This window comes from Pinus tabuliformis, chromosome 3_2 (genome assembly GCF_031772625.1).
Source record: "Pinus tabuliformis cultivar Carrire ecotype Pingquan chromosome 3_2, CPIR1, whole genome shotgun sequence".
In the NCBI taxonomy this organism is placed as follows: Eukaryota; Viridiplantae; Streptophyta; class Pinopsida; order Pinales; family Pinaceae; genus Pinus; species Pinus tabuliformis.
In genome coordinates this window covers 576,994,818-577,018,677 of record NC_142302.1, presented here as the reverse complement: position 1 = coordinate 577,018,677, position 23,860 = coordinate 576,994,818, and the positions used below count along the sequence as shown (strand labels likewise).

Below are 23,860 nucleotides of genomic sequence, written 5' to 3'. Positions count from 1 at the left end.
ATAAAGTGAATTGGAAATTTTTATGAAATTCACATATATAAATAATATTGCAAAAATAGATCGATGCGTATCTTTTAATTATGTAACCGTCATCAATAGTATTACAAAATATATTGATACTGAAATTTTGACATTTACATACCCATTACCAATTTATATTCATTGAAGAAATATTAACGAAACGTGCTAAGTTGTCCTCTTTTTATTTTGTTCGGTTCCTCGATTCGCATAAAATGATAGAAATAAATTTCAAATAATTTCGATATGATATTAATTAAAAAAATTATTCATCACCAAATGAAGCCGATCCTAATATCAATATAAAACTAAATTATTCAGTAGTTTGAAATCAACGAGCCTTTCACTTCTGCATAAAGTTAATTTTCATGGTATTTTAAAGCTAGGGCTTTTAGATGTTACATAACTAATAGTAAAAAGGCATAACATCCGATATCATATTACCAGGCAAACATGCAGGAATACATAACTCGAAATTAAACAAAACTTAACATAATACTACTACCATCCACTAGGCCTCGTAGCCACTGTAACCTAGTGCACCTTATTCTACATACGAGATATGGATTACGCAGCGGACTACTCGCGATCATATTCTTTTGATTAAATACCATCGTGAGAAGAGCATATTCTTTTGATTAAATACCATCGTGAGAAGATATCTTATATGATCAGGTGTTCAAAAGTTTGTAGCTCGTTAGTCATTCAATGTCAGTTACATCCTCCAGCCTGGAACACCAAAAGACATGGCTCTTGTGTCAACATCAACATATCTTGACAATCAAGATCGTAAGGCAAACAACACATATCCTTTGGTAAATTATGGACTTCAAATCACCGTTAACTTCGTCGTCTACTTTTGGAGACGACAGAACCGAAAACGTCGTTCAAAGGCGTTGTGGAAACCAGAGAAGCCCAAAGCAGCTCCAGTGCCTGTTTAACAAGCAGTTGTCATTGCCTTGCCATTAACAGCATTATGAGCACAAACTATTTAACAGCATTGTGAACACAAACTAAATATGAATAAGTATAGTATCTCGTCACCTCATTGGGACCGACACTCGCATTACGCTCCACCAATTCGGATAAATCTTTGACATTGAGCTTATTGAGCATGTTAAGGCTGGTAATGGCTGATGAGGGAGAGATCTCTAAGTCATCAGTGATCGTGAAGGTAACCGTCTCCTTCACATAACCTCCCCCACCGCTTCCACCTTCACTGATTCCTCCGCTATTGCTGCTATTTCCCATGGAAGGATTTTTCAGTTGCACCTTATGACACATAACTCCGCCGCAGTGGCAGCTGCCGCCAGACTGAGTGGTGCTCATATCGTGGGTTCGATCGAAACGATATCGTGCAGCACCGCAAATGTAGTAGACAATGGGAGCGGACTGTAGTCTAAGGATGTCGTTAGAATGGGAAAACATAACTTTTGGCTCCAGTAAGTGGGATTTCTCGGTATTCAATAACGGAGTTTGGAGCTTTTCTACGCTGTTGTAAAGGTTTTTGAGGCAGCCGATATTCGTTGTGCGATTCAACGCTGAAAGCAATTTGATAACAGAAGCCGTTGGCAACGTGAGAAAGCTGAAGAGAATATCTACAAAATTCTTTCCTGCCTCTGCATACAGTATCTTTCCACTTTTCTTGTTCACTAGAAGCCTTAGATTCATGCAACTATCAGTTTTGCTTGCCATCTTGATCACTTAAGCTTCAAAGCAAAATGTGATTATAGAATTGTACTAACCTCTATATAAAGGCGAAGATGGTGGCACCGTGGCACATAACCAAAAGGTAAAGACATTCCATTCGAGCTTCAGTTACTTTGTGGACGATGCGACCAATCATCATTTTAGATTTTTGCTTACGATCACAGATTTGCGAATTTAATAACACTTGACGTGGATAGTTGACAGCCTTCTTTTTAATTCAATGTATAATTATGTGAAACAATCTACAAAACGTTTTATGAATTACCATTTAGTAATAGTCAAGGTTCAGAAACAAAAGCTTGGCCCTCCGTTACTGTAACACATGTGGACTGCCTGTTGCTAATGCTTTAGATACTCATTTAAGCTGTCCAATCTCCATCTCACAAATTAAAAAGATTGGCTTTTGGTTTAAATGAAGTTGCAGTCAAATTTCCATCTCACAAATGCAGATGTATGAAAAAAATATAGAAGCACATATGAGCCCTGCATGTCCTTGACCTCATCCAACAAACTATATAATTCCAAGTCAGTTCTCTTCCTCTCTTAATTCGATGGAAAATGAGGTTGAGAAACCATATGACCAAAAATGCAGTGATAGGCTTCTATGTTGAATGAACGAACATACAGAAAATAAAGGTAAGAGTGGAGGAAGTGGCCATCACATAAAAATAAGGTAAGAGCGGAAGGAAAGGTAGACTAAAATGTTCATTACTGTCACCTCGTTAATCCATATAATGCATGAATTGGATTAATTCGTTAACAATATATTAATGCCAGGCCAAATTTTGGCGAGTGTATGTCATGAGCTCGAAGGGAAAGGGAAATAGTTTTTGAGGCTTTTTAGGTCATAATTATTCAATCGGCTCATTAATTTACCCACCAATAATATTTAGTTGCATTTATTGACCATATTTTATTTAACACCCGTCTACCATCAAAAGATATTCAGCATATTTTGTGCATTAAATGCGCGTTGTCTATTTGAAGTCACTTCAAATATGTGCCAGGCGATCTGCAATATCTACTGCAATTCATACCAAATATTATTGGAAAAAATACGTTTCCGATGACAGAATCCAAAATCCAATCCAACGGCAGGCATATGGCCGTCAAAGTGAACATTCCTTTTGAATGGGGAATGTTCATCATGAAAAAAATTCTCACCCATTTTAAAAGATATTTCAACGAGTTAGATCGCTTTCAGATAATTTCATAATTGGCCACTATGAGTTGGTGGCAATTTTATTTTGTCAACCTTGTAGAATAAAATCTTCTTTATAAACCATCTATGAAATATGCTAGAGAACATACTTGTGTTTACCTCAATTGTTTTAATATGTCATAAAGGATAAAATTCGATTATTATAATTTTTCTACCCAAAATTAAATCTCACCTATAACAAGTATATTAAATAATTCTACTTAATATCATTTTAGCAACCTCCACTCGGTGCAAATTCCCAAGCCATAAGTCATTAGTAGTAACAACTCGAAGTAACAATAACTTCAATGAAAATGAGTGTTAATTTTATAGATACCCTAAATGAAATTAATACAGTCCGTTGATCCAATAATAAGTCTTTCTCGGACACACGCAACTCAAAACACTTATGCTTTGTTCTGTGCAAATGTGCAGAGAGAGCAATCTACGCCAGATCCCTGTAATGCATCTGATGTTAGGGAAATGTCAAGGTTACCATTTCCAAATAGAGAAAGGGTGGTGTCAACGGAGACCATGAGCAAATGAGTGATAAAAAATAGGAGAAACCAGTAACAATCATTCTGATAACTTTCAGCCCCCAAAGTCGTAGAGGGTTCAGCCCTGCCTCTTGAGGGAGTAGACAACGTCCATAGCTGTCATAGTCTTTCTCCTAGCGTGCTCTGTGTATGTACAAGGACAAGTGACTAAGACACATGCGCAACCTCTTCTACGTATGCGTAGACGCAGAGAGAGGGAGCAACCTATAAAACATCTCAATAATTACATCTAGCAGCGACGTGTAGATAAAATTTAGAATATTACCATCCCCGAATAGAGTAGTGGTGTGAAAGTAAATGAGCAACAAGAACAACAAATAACTACCATAGTGAAATTCTCAGCCTTTGAATCCGTAGAGAGTTCGGCCCTGCCTCCTTCAGGAGTAGACGACGTCCATAGTTTTCACAGTCTTTCTCCTGACGTGCTTTGTGTATGTCACCACATCTTTGATGATATTCTCCAAGAAAATCTTCAAGGCACCTGTGGGCTCTTCATAGATGAGGCCACTGATACGCTCGACCCCTCCTTTCCAGGCAAGACGCCTGATGACATGCTTGGTGATGCCATGAATGTTATCTTTGAGAACTTTCCTATGCCTAAACTGATTCAATTACGTTGTATTCACGACAAATGAAAATGAAACTTCGGCGGGAAACCAATTCAAATTCAAATCGGTGAAAAACGTGGTTTCAGGATTTGTGTTGGGAGTAGCGATGTCCAAGTGCGGAGAAAGGTATGTAATTAATTCCCCATGTCGGCGGTAATCCCCAAGCGGCCCGAAACGCATTATCTGACTAACCAGAGCCTTTCCGTTCTTTGTCATCGGAAACGGACTTTTTCCCGGCCGACGATTATTTCCGGGCGAATTAGCTGGTTAGGTATAATCATCCATTGCAATTAGTGTGATATGATATATATTATTGATTACAATAATGTCTCATATGCATTACTCGGTTGTTTGAATTTTAGTGTGATATGATATATATTATTGATTACAATAATGTCTCATATGCATTACTCGGTTGTTTGAATTTCGAACTCGTCATCATATGGCCTCTTTGTGTTTTCAAAAAGGATAAGCGTGGTTAGAGTTGTTCTATGTTCTATGACTGGCTCGTTTCTTTCTTCCTTCCCTCTCTTTACTCTACTTTTCTCTTTTCTTTTTTTTTAACATTTTATCTTTTCAATAACCCTCATAACCAAGCCTAGAATTTAACATCTTGTGGGATGTATTTTTGGTTTCAAGATGTATTTGACGTGTTGTTTACATCCCTAAATGTCAAAACGACGTTTAGTTCTAATTTCACAACTAAACCGTAAAAATATATAATACCTCTATTTCGTAAGATTGGGACTCAGGACTGGTAGACAAGACATTTGAACTTAAGGCAATTTAATTTCTCCAATGTTAGAAAACTAATCCTCGGGGTTAATTTCCGTCAGTTTGAGTAGTTATTGGAGTCTAAGAATACCCAGAAACTAATTCAATTGTTTCTTGTATGTATTAATATGTACACATTGTACATCATTGATTGAAATCAATTAATATATGTTTGAGTTTGGTTTCTAGTTTGTGTGTCTTACAGTGGTATTAGAGCAATTGTTCATCCGTCTTGTTAATTGTGCCACTAGTTTTGTGGCCATCCAGAGCATTGGGCATGATATGTTGGAGGAGATTCTCATCCGACCTATTGCGTCAGGACGGACCTGTCTTTGACTCCTCGTTGTGTGTGTTGGTGACTGAAGTATTCAAACAAAAGGAGAGAACAATGTGATCTACCAAAAGACTACCTGCATTTTTGTATATTGAAGATTGCGAACTCCGCCAAACTATGGTCAATCTGCTAAATGTAGCACTGCAAGAAACAAATTAGTATGAAGCTTATTTTCGCTTGAAGGCAGTGTGAAAATTAGGTAAATCATATGAGAACACAGATAAAAAGAAAAAGGAAGCCAGTGTGAAAATTAGGCAGAGTGTATGAAGAACACAAATAAAAAGAAAAAGGAGGTCATGAAAGGGGCCTCGGTTTGGTAGGTGAGATAAGTATGACAATGATATGCTGCATTAGATGGTTATACGTTGCAAATCAAACTACGACATCTCTTATCTAGATAAAAAGAAAGCTGCTAAGATTTGAATCCCTATCCTAGTGCATATAAGGTAAATGGAAGGCATTATATGATTTTAGAATCAATGTTTCTTTTTACGAATCATTGTTTTTCGCTGAGCCAATGTACTAAAATATTCGGTGGAGGCGTTATTTGAGTTTTTGGTTAATCTAATTAGTGAAAGGTTACTATTTCACATAGAAAGGTATAAGTCCTTGAATGAATTTTGACTTCCAAAATGTAAATTAAGATTTGAATCACGTTATCAATTGTATGTCGTTGAAGCGTGTGTGAAGTCTGTTTTGGAGCAATGCGTCGAAGCTCTGTTTGAAGACCCGCAACTCCTGGGAGGGGTGTGAAGTGGCACACCAAAGATTTATTACAACAGTTCCATTGCAGGCAAGCAACCAACTGTCTCTCCACTCCTTCCAATGTCAAATCTTGTGATGAGAGGCGCTGTGGAATCTCGTCAATAGGCCCTAGAGTGGGAGCTTACTTCAGTGAAAATGTAAAGCCATTCATCCACAGAGAAAACAAACACAAATAAGATGAGAAGCATTGAGAGAAGAGCAGAGAGTGATTGATTTATATCCATTTGGCAATTTCACAGTCTAGTCCATATGATCGCATCTTAGTTCACTATCAAACAAATTCATGCAAATGAAAAGGTATGAGTTTATCTCTAATCACTCGCAAACTAGCTGGAAAATGGCGTGATTCTTTCAATTTAGACCTTTTGAATGAACTTCGATAAAAATTTCCTTGGGATTTACAATCTGAAGCATTGTAATAGTCGGCTTGAATAGATGTGGAGTATAGAACTCTATTTTGAAGTCATTCGGCCTTCTCGTTTACCCTATTTGTTTGTGAAAGATAGATTTGTTAAAACTAGAGCAGTGTGATCTGGAAAGGATGAATGTGAATCGAGAGGTTTTCTTTGCAGTTTTGTTTTGTCTCATGCGTTCTTTAACGGAATTATGAGGTTAAGGTGAAGGTGAAGATTGTTGTTATGGCAACAGAGTGGGCATCATTTGAGATTGTAAGGTCGATTTCACACGGATTGGAAGGCAAAGGCAATGTTGTAGTGAAACCCCATGATTAGAATAGTAGATAGCATTTTTTTCTGTGTAAAGCTGACATTGGAGTAGTTATCCAAACCACATGCGTCCCACTTCTGATTCACGCGTTGGTTGACACAGTGATGTGGAAGAAGGTATGCGTTAATTGTGTATGAGTTAATTATGGCAAAGCTTCTCGTGAAAGAAATATTTTAAACAAGCACACTATAAAATTCTAAAAGAAAATAAAAAGACATTGTGGTTATAAAAGCTCATTTGGTATGTTAAAGATCAAAAGGTCACAAGTTCAAATCTTTGTGAAGACAATTTTGGAAGATATTTTTCTAGAAGTTGTCACAAGAAGACGACATTTTGTTTGTAGCAATTCGATAAAAAAAATTGTTGAAATTACTATGTAAAAAGGTGCATTTTCGATTGAACCTGGCACCCAGTTAAATCATCGTAAATTTATTTGTATTGGATTCATTTTCGGTGGTAGCCAACACCCCTTTTTTCAAAGTTGATTGCTAGAGAAAATGGCCAAACTCGATGATTTTCTACAATTATTGAACAATTTAATGTCGTCTACTATTCATAACAGTGTCCAAGTCAGCAAAAACATGCTCTCTAACATCCAATCATGTTTGCAAAATGTTAAAATAAAAATTGAATTCTTGGAGCTAGAGTCCCAGTTTTAGCGAGATGAACTACATGAATTACAAAAGAAGAATTTTGAATCTATTTTCTTCCTTCATAATAAAAATTTCTTTGAGCCTTAATCATCAGTTAGAGAATTATCAGAGTAATGAAGTGATTTCAAGAGAAAATTTGGATACAGTTATAAGTTATAATGGGAAACCTGTTGTAAGACCATGGGAAGAAATTACGCACAATAAACATAGAACTAGATTGGGTTACAACAAGGATATTCTAACTGTATCTGTTCACATTCCATGTTTTTCTAAACCTATACAATTTCGAAGCGCTGGAGTTCTGGATGGTGTTGTTCCAGAGCAAGTTGATAGATGCCAACAATGTAACTGAGTTGGACATGTGAAAGATCATTGTTTTGATCTTCACTCATGTGAGAATTGTGAAAAGCAAAATCACCATACAAATAGATGTTCGAGAAAGAAGACTACTTTAAGAGAGCAGTTAAATTTCAGATTGATTGCTTCTTAGGATTATACAAAAACAACCAAGAAGATTTACGGGTCACACCAAAGAATATGTTTGAGAGTGATGACCCACTTTGCAGTGATGAAGAATACTTCTCACCTTGTATCCAATAAGGGGGGAATTGTTGATGGTCTACTACAGGTTCGAGTTCGAGATGTCAAGCGAGCCTGAGTTAGAGTTAAGTTGATTGAGTTGATTACGGTCTGCTATAGGTTCGAGTTTGAGATGTCAAGCGAGCCTAAGTCAGAGTTGAGTTTATTGAGTTGATTATGGTCTGCTACAGGTTCGAGTCCGAGATATCAAGCGAGCCAAAGTCAGAGTTGAGTAGATTGAGTTTATTGAGCACTTCCATATTTGGAATTGATCGAAGTACTATTGTGATAGTTCCAGAGTTTGTGGTCACCTTAAAACCAAGTTTTTGGTTGTTCTCAGAACTGATATGAAGGTTACAAAGTTGGTGTTGGTTGAAACCTTGAGTTCTCTCATATTGGTTTGTGGTCATCCTTAAAAACCATTTCTGAGAGGCATTCAGCTCTTGGTTGAGATGCATTTTTTGCATTTTTAGCTCTGATTCTTGGACTTTGGTACATCCCTTCAGATTAAGGGGGGAATGTAGGACAACTAATCCTTAGGATTAAGCTTGGGTCAGTTTGAGTAGTTATTGGACTCTAAGAAGACCGCAAAACTAATTCAATTGTCTCCTATATGTATTAATATGTACACATTGTACGTCATTGATTGAGATCAATTAATATATGTTTATGTTTGGTTTCCAGCTTGTGTGTCTTACATCAAACATCCCACTACCTACCACTGTAATACCTACCATTAGTGGGAATAACTCTCAAGATACCATCCATGACTCCGCCGATACAAATAATATGAAAATTTAATGCAAATCTACCATCCTGATTTGCTACTGGTTTCTACTTCAGTGGAGATGAATGTGGATCGTGGTTTTGAGATTTTCTTTGACTCCACGCTAAACTAAATATGACAAGACGTGCAATTTCCATTCTTACATATTCCATGATCCATATTCGTGTTGAAGGTTGTTGAATCAGATGGAATTTATGCCTTTGCTAAGTCGATGGGTTCGTATCGGCTAAGTATGAGCTCTAGATGACTCCAGTACTCATGCATGGCAAATTGAAGGGATTGGAATCTACGAGAAACAACCCAACTCACCACTTCGAGTTTCTCAGATCATTTCAACATAATTTTAGGTAAGACCTTCACAAATAAAATGCATCTTAGAAAAACACAAACCAACCACACGATTTCATATGTATTAGAAATTGTTTGTCTTAAAAATGGAATGGCACAAATTGCATCTATATTAAACCTAAAATTAATGGATTGAATAAAATTTGGTGTATAATATTTAGTGTGGGTGAGGTTATGCTTACTTTCTTGTTCAGAAAGTCTTGCCCAGAATGTTACAACGACTCGGTCATATGGGTCGGAGGGCATGAATGGATTAGATCTTGGCCAGACCTCATCGATATATTCGAGAATGATGAGAGACTCGTTCACAGGGTTTCAGTTGTGGATGATGAAAAGGATTTTCTTGTTAATAGGATTCATTTACAGTAGGAGGTTACTCTTGAAGTCGAGATTCTCTTCCTGGTATTCATATGTCATGCCTTTTTCTTCCAATCCAATCAAAACACACATGCCGAAGGGACTAACCCGGAGGCTCAACACCTTCATTGCCTCCTCCCTTTGGCCCATTTTCACCCATCTAAAATTAAACTGCTGAAAGTTACAAGAAGCACAAAATTTTGAATCACTTCCCAACCTTACTTGCTTGGTGAGGTGTCTAGGCCCTTATCCTGCAATTTATCTTCCTCCACTTAACTTTTTCAAGAACTAAATAATTGCAAATAATTGAACATGTAATCAGGGTATTGTCAGGGTGCGTAATAATTGTGAATTATTGAATAATGTAGTTAGATTGTTGTTGTTCTTGTGTATTGGCCACTCATTCCAAGTGAATCATTGAATGATGTAGTTAGATTGTTGTTGTTCTTCTTGAATATTGGCCACTCATTCCAAAGTTCTTTGTGCATCATATTATATCTAATTACCTTATCTCGAATGAACGTAGAAATGTTATTGACATAACATACTTGAACAAATGTAGTGAGATTGTTTTTGTTCCTCACCGAAATGCCTGTCCATTTCCAAGTTTTCTTAACATCATATTATATCTATTTTTTTTACTCAAATTAGTGTAAAAAAAAAGCAAATTTAATTTAATTAATTCAAAATTGGAAAAATTTAATTTGGCCAGAATGGGGTTATTCAGTGAGGGTATAGCCTAAGCTATTTCCATTTGTAACCCTAGCCAAACCCCTACACCAATCCAAATCCCTACACCAATGAAAGGGCAAGTCAAAACTCCCAAGTGAGAACTCACACCACACTGTATTCCATGGATAATTACAGGCAATTTATGGGCAACTGTTTGTAAAATTGATTAATTTGAAGTGCTGAAAAGGAATTTAGAAACAAACCTGCCCAAATAGATGGTTTCTGAGAGAATAACGGATCCCACTCTTAATATTCTATGTTCAATAATGCAACAAGAGCGGTTGTAAAAAATATATTTGGAAAAAGCTCATGTTGTACCAGAGTTGTTGTTAATAACACATTTGGAAAAAGCAAGTGGTCCTCATCAAATTAGGTTTGATTCACTGTAATTATCACTTTATACTGTGAGGAATCCAGCTAAATTACACATGTACTCTATTTTGGGAAAAACAATTATGAGATGTTAACTAATAAAATTATTATATTTGTTTTTTTTTTAACAGTTATTAATCAAAAATTGAGTATATATTTGTTAAAATTAGGTATAAATCTGTTAAAGTTACATAGCAAATCCTTAAAATTATAATTTACACAAGCCAATCATTCCAACCATTTTTTACTAAAAAAATTATATTTTAAATAACCCAATATCATAATTTCGCTCATGATTAATTCTCATTTAAAATGAATAATTTTGACTCTCTGCTTATTTAGAAAGCCACACTTAAATATTAGTGTTTACCTGAATTCTATTGAAAGTTATTTATAACCATTCCATGTTTGATCTATCTAAAATACAGAATCATAATTTCGCTCATGATTAATTCTCATTCAAAACAAATAAATTTGACTAGTAAGCTTATTTAGAAACGGAGTTGTTTTTAATGTAATTTTTTAGACTTTCTGATGCTAGAATCTGTTGGAAAAGTTTGAGGTCAAATCTTGATTTGTGTTATTTAAACTTGTTTTTTTGACTATAAATATGGATTCAATGCCTTGAAAAACCCCTTGAACATTTCGATTGTGCAGGGTTACCCATCAAACTTGTGATTTCAATAAATTCCTACCAAATTTTAAACCAAAAAACCCAAAAAAAAAAAACTTTAAAAAACTACTTAGAAACATATCCTTAAATATTAGTTTCTACATGCATTCTAACTAATGAAGGTTATTCACAACCCTTCCATGTTTGATCTATGTGAAATTCTGAATTCATAGTAAAGATAATAACAAGAAAGTCGTATCAATAAAACGTAAAACTCTTTATATGGGGCACCATGTATGTGTGATTGAAAATTCCCACATGTGCCAATTAAATTACCTTATAAGAACTTATTTTTTAACTTCTTATTTAATTTCAATTAAAATGCTTCTTTCGGTCATTTATTTATTTATACTAGCCTTTCTGATGGGTTATTATGGTTTTCATCATTGTAAAATGAAATGTTCATAATTTTTTTTATATAAAGTAATTAAAGAATCTCGTCAAAGTTATTATTGTTAGAAATATGAAGAGATGAGCAGAGAGATTGTATAATCAACACGAATCACATAAAGTAGTTACATATATAAGAATTATATCATTGACTTCCAGATGATGAGATCGGAAGAAGATAGATCTATGACTCATAGACAACTCACACACATAGGAAATAAGTACTTCTAGATCTATGACTCATAGACAACTCACACACATAGGAAATAAGTACTTCTAGATACACCTAGGGACACACAATGACACATGGAAGCATTATTTCCAACACTCTCCCTTAATGCTTACATGAAAACAATGAAAACACATATTACAACAACAATATGATCTCTATTTTACTAGTCTTCATTAGCACTCACATCTACTCTGGAATCTCGCAGACACCGCTCTTTCTTCACCACGACATCTTAGCGCTATCACTTGACCTCCATTTCAAACATAATTGCCTCTAACCATCATTGACGAAATTTGTACAATCAACGCTTCTATGGACCAACTCCCATCTATCAAAATGCAGCGAACTACACTTTTGATAGTTGTATAGTTGAGTTGTCTGGGTACTAAGTGTATCCAATAGTTAATTATACAACTGGCCTTTTTGACATATACACATACATAGTCACAAAAATATCCTGTCGCTGATGCTCTTGAACCCTGAAGCATAATAAGATCCATCAATATATAACATACTCATACAATCAAATTAGTCTCTAGAGAACTGCTAATTTAAACTATATTATTATGTTCAATAATTGGTCCTGTGACATATAATTTTGCATATCTTTGCACACCCCTACATATCAAACCCTAAAATAGAAACCCATACATTGACCCACCATATCCCATAGAAGACATCCACTACCGCCATAGTCATTTTAATTCAACACTAGGAGGCGTGTATAAAATATGAACATTGAACACGTTGGATTTCCCATTTTCTTCGGCAAAACTGAATTATCTGTATCATTTTCAGCCTACTGCCCCATGGATGTGGAGATATGTATTGATATTTCTTTCCATTGCCAAATGCCCCTTTTGATATGCAAATCTACGCTTTCTTCTGCAACATCAAGCGGCTCACGGCTCTTTAGTGATCGTTGGCTTGAATAAGGAAACACATGTTGTCCCTAATGACGACAAAGTCAATGGTATTAACAATGGTCTGGGTACGACAGTCCAACAACCTCTAATTGCACAAGACGTTGAGAGATCACTGATGCGGTCCATCCAGCCCGTCAAAGGAAACGTTTGTGCGTCACAACTGGCCTCAAACACATAAATATAGAATTGCTTCCCAATTGGATCTTGATTTTGCACAACCTTTTTTTTTTTAAACATTCAACTGCCACGCTAAATATGAGCGGTGGCTCCCAACGTATGGTTGTGTCTTTTCAAAGTTTGACGGAACCTTCAAACCACAAATCCTGAGCTTCACATGTGACTCAACATACTACAATGACGGCTTGATCAAAGCTGTGGATAAATCTTAATAATAGATTATTAACTCAGACCAAAATTTTTCCCAATGCATGAGCTAGACTCATGTCCTTCGATTAGTGAATAGACTAGCTGCAATTTCTGAGAGATTCCACGCCACAACGAAACGGAAAAATATAGCGCTTAATTGGATTCCACCGTGGCCACCTATGATGAGACCATATTTTCTTTAATCGTTGCAACTCCTCACCTTGTGATTCTCAGATTTGATCCCAGATTCCCAGATCTGGATCAAGTCATTCAGATCTCAGCCACACGGAATATGCACACGTAAATTTTACACGATCTCAGTGACCACAATGATCCAACACCGAAACAGGGAAGTCTATAGTCATGAATTTAATTCCTTCACCCACTATGGGCACATACAAACACCAACTCAGATCTACGACTCTCAGTGATAGAAACACTCAGATCAGCGACATGCAAATCATAAATTCCAGATAAAAAAAACGAACACATTAAAATCACACACTATAAAAAACGATACACATTAATAAATCCCTCGTACATTATATAATTTACACCTCTCTCATCTTCCTGGCTTTCCCATAAGGAATCAAGCCAACCTCCGATACCAAGTTAGAAATATGAAGAGATGAGCAGATAGATTGCACAACCAACACACATCACATTATGTTTATTGATTGCATAAATTAGTTACATATATAAGAATTCAATCACCGACTTTTAGATGATAAGATCCGAAAAAGATAGACACCTAGGGACACACAATGACACATAGAAGCATTACTTCCAACAATTATACCTAACCCTGAACATATTCATTTTTTCATTCACTTGTTATTAGTTTTTTCTTTGACTAAAAAAATTTGAAAATGTATCCAAAGTTTAATATTATGAAATTAAATTTATTATTTTTAAATAAAAGTCATTTCTATTTATCTCAAATATGATTGTTTAAAATGTCTCCTCTCTTATTGTGTAATGATGGCAAAAATTGACTTTGGTATACTCTATTATTAATTACTATGTACTATATCACTAACTACTATAAATAATTTGAAAAATAACATTATGTACCATAAACACAAATGGTTTGTAATTAAATTTAACAATTCTATTTTCTCATCGGTTTAAAATATTGAATAGGCAATTTTTATGGGTTATATTTTTTAATTTACAAAAAATAATTTAAAAAACATAAATTTGAAAAAAAATGTAAAAATAACATATGTACAATTTGTACAACTCTCATTATACCAATCTATACTCTAATAACATAACATGTCTTCTATAATATGAACATTATATAAAAAAATTGTCACCATTTAATATTAAATAAATAGTTATTAACTTGTTATCATTATCTTCAATGTGAATTATATATATAAAACTTTTATCTACCAAAAAAATTGTTTAATTATAGTAAAAAAATTAATAATAAAAAGTTAAAGAAATATTTATATAGCTCATTTTACAATTTTATTATTATTTAGAGTACATATAACACACCATAACATTAAAATATTTTATTAAATTAACCAAAAAAAAACTACTTATACGAGCTTGTTTATTTCCCATAATAAATTAAAAAATCGTAAGTCTGATTAAAATCTCGCGAAATATTTAAGATGCACTCAATAATAATGAGATTTTATTTAACTACATTATAACAAAATAAACTTTCAAAAAAATATCTATTTTATTTTATTACATTCCGACACAAACGATATTTAACTACATTATAACAAAATACACTTTTAAAAAAATATATATTTTATTTTAGTGCATTCCGACACAAACGATCTTTAAACTTTATTTCAGATGCGCTTAATAATAATGAGATTTTATTTAACTACATTATAACAAAATATATCTATTTTATTATATTTGCGGTCGGCATGGATTTTATTTAATTACATTATAGCAAAATTTACTTTTAAAAATATATCTATTTTATTATATCTGCCACAAACATGGTATTAGACATCGTTTATTTTTGCTTTGACTGCGTATTAGTTTGTTTTTGACGAAAAATTTATATCGTTTATCTAATTTAACATTGGGAATTCAATTATTATTATTTTTTAAAATATTTAAATTTATTTGATTGTAAAGTGATTGGTTGAAGACTTATTATGGGTTGTTTAGTAACTTTTATTTCTATTAGTTATTAATTTTTTGTTTTATTTATTTTTTATTTAAGTTTTTCTTTCTTTCTCTTTTTCTATTATTTCCATTTTCATGACTTTTAAATTTTTTTACAATGTTTTCAATTTTAGATGACTTATTATTATTATTATTATTATTTTCCGAAGAAAAAGCGAAACTTTTTATTAAGGAAATAAAAAGTTTACATTGCAGATGCTACAACATCTCTGTTTGCACTATATGACTGTTTTGTTTGCTCCACAACAAAACATCCTGCCTTTTGCAAGTGACCAGCTGTTCCTTGAGAGGAAAGCTGCCAAACTGCTTAACCTTCTTTCCTGTTCTATCCAGAAACGAGATTCCCTTTGCCTAAGAGGGCTGAAAAGAAACATCCAAAAACCGGGTCTCCTCAAAAGAGAGGAAAACAACCCTTACAAAAACGAGCAAATTGTATAAACTGCCATATAAACATATCATAAAAAGTCTTTGCTATTGTTCTCAAAAAGGAATATTAATAGCTTTTTTAAAACACTGCCAAAAAGATCAGAACTGTTGTTCTTGGGGCGGCTGTTCAGATCTGCTGATCTGTCCTTGATTTTCCTCTATGATTTGCCAGCTGCCCAGATTCTGCCGCAGACCTTCTTTAGAAAGTTTGTCGGCTGTATCATTCCGTTCCCTGAAAATATGACATAAAGAGAACCTGTTAAAAGAAGATTTCAATACCTGAATTTCCTCCAGCATAAGTTTTAAGATTTGGTTTTTGCATGTGCTTTGTCCATTGACCCATCTGATCACATTTAATGAGTCTCCGAAGATCTGAATTGTGAGGGTGTTCCTTTGGATGAGCCAGCATAGGAGGAGTTTCAAAGCGAGCATTTCTGCATAGTTGTTTGAACCTGATCCTAAACCAACGGAGGCTTTAAGGATGTGATTTGAGTTTTCATAGATGACTAGTCCTGCTCCTGCTCTGTTATTTTGAGAAGCTCCGTCGAAATAAGCCCAGGGAACTCCTTCTGTTATTTGAACTTCTGTATCACGTCTTTGAGGCTAGTTCTCCTCTGCTTCAGGAATACTAGTATAGATAGAAACGCTTTGGATTGCTGTGATTGTCACTGGGGTTTCCTTATCCTGGAAGATACTCCTATTCCTTGCGATCCATACCCCCCAGCTGATGATCAGAGGTAGATTACGCATGTTCCCATTAGGATATAGTTGCCACCACTTCTTCCATACCTCTTACAGGTTATCACCTGCCCATTCTAACTTTTTATTCAGTAGGTTTCCTGCCTCTCCCCATATCTTAATAGTTTCTGTGCACTTAAGGAACAGGTGGTTTATGGATTCAGCTTCAGACTTGCAAAGGGTGCATCTCCTAGGCCCGTGCATATATCTTGACTGCAATATGTCCCAAGTTGGGACTTTACTTTTTAATATGCACCAAAAAAGAAGTTTTGACTTTGGAGGGCTTTTAAGTTTCCATAAATGTTTCGGCCACCATTCAGGAGTTCCCCATCTTTTCCTAGACATGAGGAATTTGTAACCGCACTTTGGTGTATATTCCCCCGAGTCTGCATGCGCCCAGATTAACTCGTCCTGGCTGTTATTCAATCTCACATTGGATCTAGAAAGTTCCTGAATGTAGGTTCTCCATTCGTTCCTCCATCTTTGCTCTAATTCTAGATCTTCTTCATTTTTCCATGCTTGACCCCAGATGGTTGAATGTCCCAGTTTATCCACCTGACTTAGGAAAAGTATGCCGTTGTTCTCTAAGTGTTGGACTAAACTAGGTGGTAGGGCATAATTTTCATTGCAGCCTACCCATGGATCCTTCCCTATCTTCACATTGTTCCCATTCCCAATCTTCCATGCCAATCCTTGTTCTATCACTTTGAATGACTCCACAGTAGCTTTCCATATCACAGAGACGTTCTTTTTATTCTTTGTTGGGTTCCTGATCCATTCTTCTAATGGAACCGGGTCTATATATTTTCTTTTAACCACTCTCGTCCAAAGATTTTCCATCTTAATAAGTCTCCACCTTGATTTAGCTGCCAATGTGAGACTGAATTCAGGAAGGCTTTTTATCCCCCAACCTCCCCAATCTTTTGGCCTTGCCACTTTCTCCCAGGCAACCCATGGGAGAACCGCATTTTCTTTAGAACCAGCCCATAAGAATCTGCTGCAGATTCCCCTTATTTTCTCCAAAACTCCTTTTGGAACCCATGTTAATGCAGCCCAGTAGACTGGTATGGCCAGCAACACAGATTTGATTAGGGTCAGCCTCCCTGCTCTGGATAGCCATTTGAAGCTCCAATGAGTTATTTTTGCTTCGGTTTTTGCGATCAACCAGTTCTTGTCCTCTTTCCTATAAGCATTCGGCTTCAACCAGAACCCTAGGTACTTGAAAGGGGATTCCATATTGCACATTCCATAGGGAAAAAAAGAATTGATCTGAGCTTTTTCTTGTCTATTTAGACCTTCTTCTATGATCTGTGATTTCCTGGAGTTAATCTGCATTCTAGTTGCTTTCAGGAAAAGATCAAGTATGTTTTTTAGTTCCTTAATTTCATTTGAGGCACCATTTGTAAAAACCAAAATGTCATCTACAAAAAGAAGGTGAGATATATTCATATTTACCGCTGCTTCTATACCTTTTACCTTACCTTCCCTTTTGGCTTTTTGAATCAGCTGGCTTAATCCTTCAGCAACTAGGAGAAATAACAGGGGGGACAGGGGGCATCCTTGCCTCAAGCCCCTCTGTCCTTTAAAGAAAGGAGTGGCTGCACCATTGGTGAGGATTGCATCGCTGACATTTGTGATACACCCCATAATCCATCTGATAAAGTCCACTTTGAAGCCTAGATGAGTTAATAGCAAACGGATATATATCCAATTTATCTTATCATATGCTTTTGATAATTCTATTTTTATGAGTGCTCCCTTCTTATTTTTCTGCTTTACGCTGTGAAGGACCTCCTGTGCCACACCAATTGCTTCATGTATTTGCCGACCGTTCAAAAACCCAAATTGTTCAGGTGAGATATGCCTTGATAGAATTGGTTTGATTCTAAGCGCTATTACTTTTGCAATTATTTTGTATATACTGTTGCATAATGAAATAGGCCTAAAATCCTCAAACGTTTCGGGAGCTTCCTTTTTTGGGATGAGAGCTATGAAGGTTGCATTGAAGGGACTGTAGATCTCTCCGTTCTTTCTGGATTCCTCTACTACTTCTGTTATTTCTTCTCCTATCAGCTCAAAGAAATGGAGAAAGATCTCTACAGTCTAGCCATCCGGTCCGGGACTCTTCTCTTTTGCCATAGATTTAATGACACTTTCCACCTCCTCCTTTGTTACAGGGTCCATTACTTGCTCCGCTTCTTCCTCCTCCACATACCTATGGAAACATTGCGCTGTTTTGATGACCTCGGCGATGGTGGCCTCACCTTGGTCTGCAAATAAGGATTGGAAATGGCTTTGCCCTAGAGCTGATAGAGATTCAAATGTCTTAGCCTCCCTTCCTTCGGCATTTTTTAAGTTCCAGATGGTATTTGCACTCTTCCTCCCTTTTGCATAGTTGTGGAAGAAACTTGTGTTTTCATCCCCTGCTTTGAGCCAGATTGCTCTACTCTTGAGTCTCCATTCCTCCTCCTTTGCCAGCAGAATTTGATTTTTGAGCTTCTCCAGGGATAGAATTCTCTCTTTTGATTCCTGTGTCGCATAGCCATTCGCCTCTATGCTCTCTAGCTTTTGAAGGTCCTCATTTATCCTAGTTATTTCCTCAGTCTGCTTAGCTTTCCTGTCTTTTGCCCATGAGATTGTTGCCTTCTTTAGCCTTTTGAGGTTTTCCATGAACAAGAATCCTTTATCCTCAGAGGATCTTCTGTCTGGGTGTATCCAAGTTTCTTTGAAAAGTTTATTATATGATTCTTCTTGCAGCCAAGATGCATTAAATTTGAAAGGTGCTAGTGGCTTAGGGGGTGTCTTGGCGAGTTCAAGGTAAATTAGAAAATGATCCAAAGGTCCCCCCTCTTCAACCCATTGCCTAAGTAATGGAATCATGGAAGATAGGTCCTCATTAAGTAGAAATCGGTCCAGTCTTCGCCACTCTTGATTCTCCTACTCTTCTATTCCTCTATGTCGGCTTTAGCTTGATGAGGTTAGCTTCTATCAGATTGTTTTCTATTAATAGGTTCTGGAAGAAATCTGTTAGCGAATCCTCCCTTGCCGCTGGACCCCAAGCCTTCGCTCTTCCTAATGAGAAGTTAAGATCTCCACCCATCACCATGTATTTACTCTTCACTAACAAATTTGCCATCAAATCATTCCAAAATGGTATCCTTCCCTGACAAGGTCCATATATATTAAGAATGGTTAGAGGAAAATCAAATTCTAGTGATTGACATTCCATTCCCATCACCTGCTTCATTCCCCACTGGTTCCTTATCTTGATTCTCCCTTCTCTATAACCTACAGCCAGCCCTCCTAAATGACCGTTTGAGTCCATGGCTGTAAATTTCCAACCTGTAAGGAGGGCATTTAGCATCGATTCGATTTCTGCTCCCTTCCCCAGAGTCTCCTGGAGTAGAAGGACATCCGCCTTGGAGTTCATAACCATCTCCCTAAGAGCCAATTTTTTGGGTTTACTGGCTAAACCCCTACAGTTCCATGAGGATATGATCATTTTAGAACAGTTTCAGGGCCTTGCACCGCTCTAAGTGCCCCAGTAATTGACTGTTGCTTCCCGTCTGCCACATCATGTTTTGCTTTAACCTGGGCCATGGAAAGATTTGATTTCCTTCCCCTTTTTTTCCTAGTCTGGCTCTGAGGGATAGATGGCTCTATGCCTCCCACCGAGGATATAGGATCGGATTTATTATCCTGTGAACAGAGGTTATAAGGGCATATAGGGTGAGGGGCCAGGGAAGAAGATTCAGGGCAGCACCCATCACAATTCAGATCTAGGGAGGGAATAGCTGCTGAAATTATTTCTATACAGTTTTCCAAATTGCATCCATCAGTGTTTGCATTTTTATCTTTATTATCAGGAAAAGAGTTTATTATGAGGGGATCAGGGACCAGACATTCATCCAGACATTCATCTTTATTATCTGTAATAAAGAAAGAAGGATTATTAGGATCTAAACTCGTACCCTTAGAGTCCTCGCCTGAGCTTGGATTTTGAGTCGGTGATGCTTCTTCGGGGGGTTCCGGAACTGTTTTTGCAGTCCCGTGCTCAGTACCTTCTTCTGCCATTTTGCTCGGAGAATCCTGAACTTCTACATTCTGATTCTGCCTCCCCTGCTGCGGGTCTAGCTCCATATTTTCTTCTTCCTGATGCACTGAGTTCTCCTTTTCCAGTCGAGACTGGATCTGACTGTTTTCTTTCTCTGAGCGCGCCTTCGTCCTCTGAAATCTTCTCCTCCGCCTGCCTAAGGGGCATTCCTTAGCCAAATGTCCATAGACATGGCATCTATGGCAACGGAAGGGCAAAAATTCATAATCCAGAATTTGTTCGAAGACATAATCTTTATATTGGAGATTAATCTTCTCTGCTAACCCTCCACTTGGATTTAAGCTAACTAGGATCCGAGCCATAGCTCTGTTATGTGTTTCCAGGAAAGACATGTCTGCCTCCAAGAATGTGCCTAGCCTGTTCCCGATAGCTTTGAAAACCGACTCAACCCAGAGGAAGGATGGTAACCCTGGTGCTCTTACCCAAACCGGGAAAACATCGGTTTTTTCATGATTTGCATCGAACAGAGGGCTCCATTTCTTGAACAGAACCGGAATGTTCCCGAAAGCCCAATTTCTCTTCACGACCCACTCTGCTGCCTCTTTGTTCTCAAAGCGCACCATGAACCATCCTTTGGCTAATGTCAAGACCCTGAAATCTCTGATGAGTTCGGACTGCCAGTTTTGCTCCCCCCAAGATTGGATGAAATCAGATGTGAATTTCTTACCCCTTGCCCTGCCGACTAGTGTGCATTCTGCTACCTCCAGAGCCTCTTCGATCTGCACGTCCATGCCCAGTACCAGATTCCCTCCTGACTCCTGGGATTTGATCAATCTCTGTTTTTTCCTTTCCCCCCCTTTATTCTTTGTTTCTATGTCAATATCTCTTGACTCCTCGTTCTCCTCGTGCCCTCTTTGAGTTTCCAGTCCAGAGATCAGGGGTAGTGGTATTGGCTCAGGAGTGGCCACTACCGAGTTGTTTATAGATAAAATAAAAGGCTCAAGTGGGGATTGATTTGTTACCTGAGTACCTTGGTCTGATCTGTCAGTTTTTCCCCTTGGATCCTGATAGCCTTCAAAGCCGAGGTCCTTCCGCCCGGCTTTCTTCTTTGGTCTGTCTGGTCCCTTAGCGATGGAAACCCTTGTAACTGGAGCGATCCTTCCCACACCACCTTCAAGACTTTGCCCTAAATTCGACCCAAGGTTTACTATGTCCTCTAAGCCTCCAGAAAGAATCGGACCTGTGGACACGAGTTTCCCTTTGCTGCCGTGGGATGGTTTGTGGAGACCTGCATGTAGATCTTCCTCGCTCCGCCTTTGGATCTGTTGCAAACCCTTAATCCCCTGGTGATCAGCTGCGATCCCTTCCAAATCCTTGGGCGATTGTATGAGGGTTTGATTTAATCTTATCGATTCCGGAGAAAACGGAGAAGAAACTAGGGTTTCAACCGTTCCAAAGTAACGCTCGATATTCTGTGCGGTAGGGTCTTTCCCCCAGACTGAAAGAATGTCCTCCATTGCTGGATCTAGGTCTATGAGTTCATCAGAGTTAACCATGGTTACGGTCGCGGATCACAGATTGCTTGTCGGCTGTTACTTTCGATGAAAACGCTGTCGGCTCGGATCCTGTTTCCTTTTTCCTGTGGTGAAACCCGTCAAAATTTACTGCTGCCCAAAAGCCTCCAGGTGTCTGTCATATGGCGACCCCTGACCTCCACTTGCCATTTCCCTGTCACTATCACCGATGTAAAAAAAACGAAAGGCTGTCGCCTCATTCCCTTACTTACCTGATGGGCCCTAGGCCTCGGCCCTACGGCCCTGGGTCCAGCCTATACGCCTGCTACCGGACCCTCATTCCTTCTGTCGCCATCCTCTCCAGATGACTTATTATTATATTAAAAATATATTTTATTAATTTTACTAATTCATGGTCTCATAGTGTTTACAAGGATACTATATCGTTTATCTAATTTAATATTGGGAATTCAATTATTATTATTTTTTAAAATATTTAAATTATTTGATTGTAAAGTGATTGGTTGAAGACTTACTATGGGTTGTTTAGTAACTTCTATTTCTATTAGTTATTAATTTTTTGTTTTATTTATTTTTTATTTAAGTTTTTTTTCTTTCTCTTTTTCTATTATTTCCATTTTCATGACTTTTAATTTTTTTACAATGTTTTCAATTTTAGATGACTTATTATTATATTAAAAATATATTTTATTAATTTTACTAATTCATGGTCTCATAGTGTTTACAAGGATACTATTTCGAGGAATTTCTCATTTTTTATTTCATTTGTGCTAACATGGTTGTCTTCCCCCTTCCAAGGACTCTAACAGTCTCATGGCTCCCAAACCACCAAGAAATGTTAAGCCCTCCTTTTTCACATTATTTAGTCAGAGTGTGCACATATTTCATCTATGCATAATACAACCCGAACACTTATAAGGGAATAATTCTATGTATGAAGTCAGGAATATATTGTTACTTAAATACATTCATAAATTATTTTTAGGGAATTCATTACCCCCTACCATATTCACAAAATCTCACATTTTATTATTCCTCTATAACATTCATAGAGTCTCACATTTTATTATTTCTCTATAGCATTCACAGAATCTCATATTTTATTGTTTCTCTACAACATTTACAGAAATGCATATCTTCTTCGAAGATATATTTATAATTATTTTTATTAATATAGACTTATCCAAGAGTCAGCTAGGAAAAGACGACTCATCCCTTACAATGAGAATGGCAATCATGTCAAGTTCTCCCCCCAAGCTCTTTAACTTCCAAAAAAGTCAGTACCATAGTGACCCCTTTACAGTCAGTTCACAGGTATTGAGTTCCAACCCAAGTTAGGACTTACATACTCTTGTCTATCTTGGAGCTTTCCATTGGATCAAGTCATGTTCAAGAAATACTTCTTACATAGTGTCCTGACATACCTTCCTAGTGTCTTGTTCAGGTATTTTCTCTCTTAAGCCATTCTTCCAACTTCTTTCTTTATTTTCTTGCAATAACCCTTTGTTTTCCTACTGAGATCAATTATCCCTAGGGAATGAGAGAGACTGATAACTATCACAACTATGTGGAAGATTCAAGAATCCGTTTAGGGTCTTTTATGGGAGTTTCAAAACTCATCACAATTTCCTATTAAATAAAAATAAAAAGCAAAAATACTTTAACTTTTGAAAGTTTTACTTGAATTTTCCTCTAAGCCTTAATTACTGGAGCCTCATACAGTAAAAAAGAAGTAAATGGCAGTAATATCAAATATTTAGGGAAATTGGGGTGTTACATCTCCCCCCCTTATGCGAAACACCATCCCCGATGTTCTCCTTTGCCCTTGGAACAAGT

The 23,860-nt window shown here is 36.7% G+C and overlaps 1 protein-coding gene across 1 annotated transcript; it reads right to left on the bottom strand.

Annotated features, from left to right (window-relative positions):
* Window positions 1-858: 858 nt before the first annotated feature.
* Window positions 859-1,713, bottom strand: LOC149181857 (uncharacterized). The gene is made up of 2 exons (XM_089414348.1): window positions 1,063-1,713; window positions 859-951 (listed from the first exon to the last, which is right to left on the bottom strand). The coding sequence occupies exons 1-2, from the start codon at window positions 1,711-1,713 to the stop codon at window positions 859-861; spliced, it is 744 nt and encodes a 247-aa protein (XP_089270474.1).
* Between the last annotated feature and the right edge of the window lie 22,147 nt (window positions 1,714-23,860).

Coding starts and splice junctions, on each gene's coding strand:
- LOC149181857 (XM_089414348.1), bottom strand. CDS start 1,713: ATGGCAAGCAAAACTGATAGTTGCATGAATCTAAGGCTTCTAGTGAAC. Junction 952..1,062: donor CGAGTGTCGGTCCCAATGAG/GTGACGAGATAC, acceptor CTTGTTAAACAG/GCACTGGAGCTGCTTTGGGC.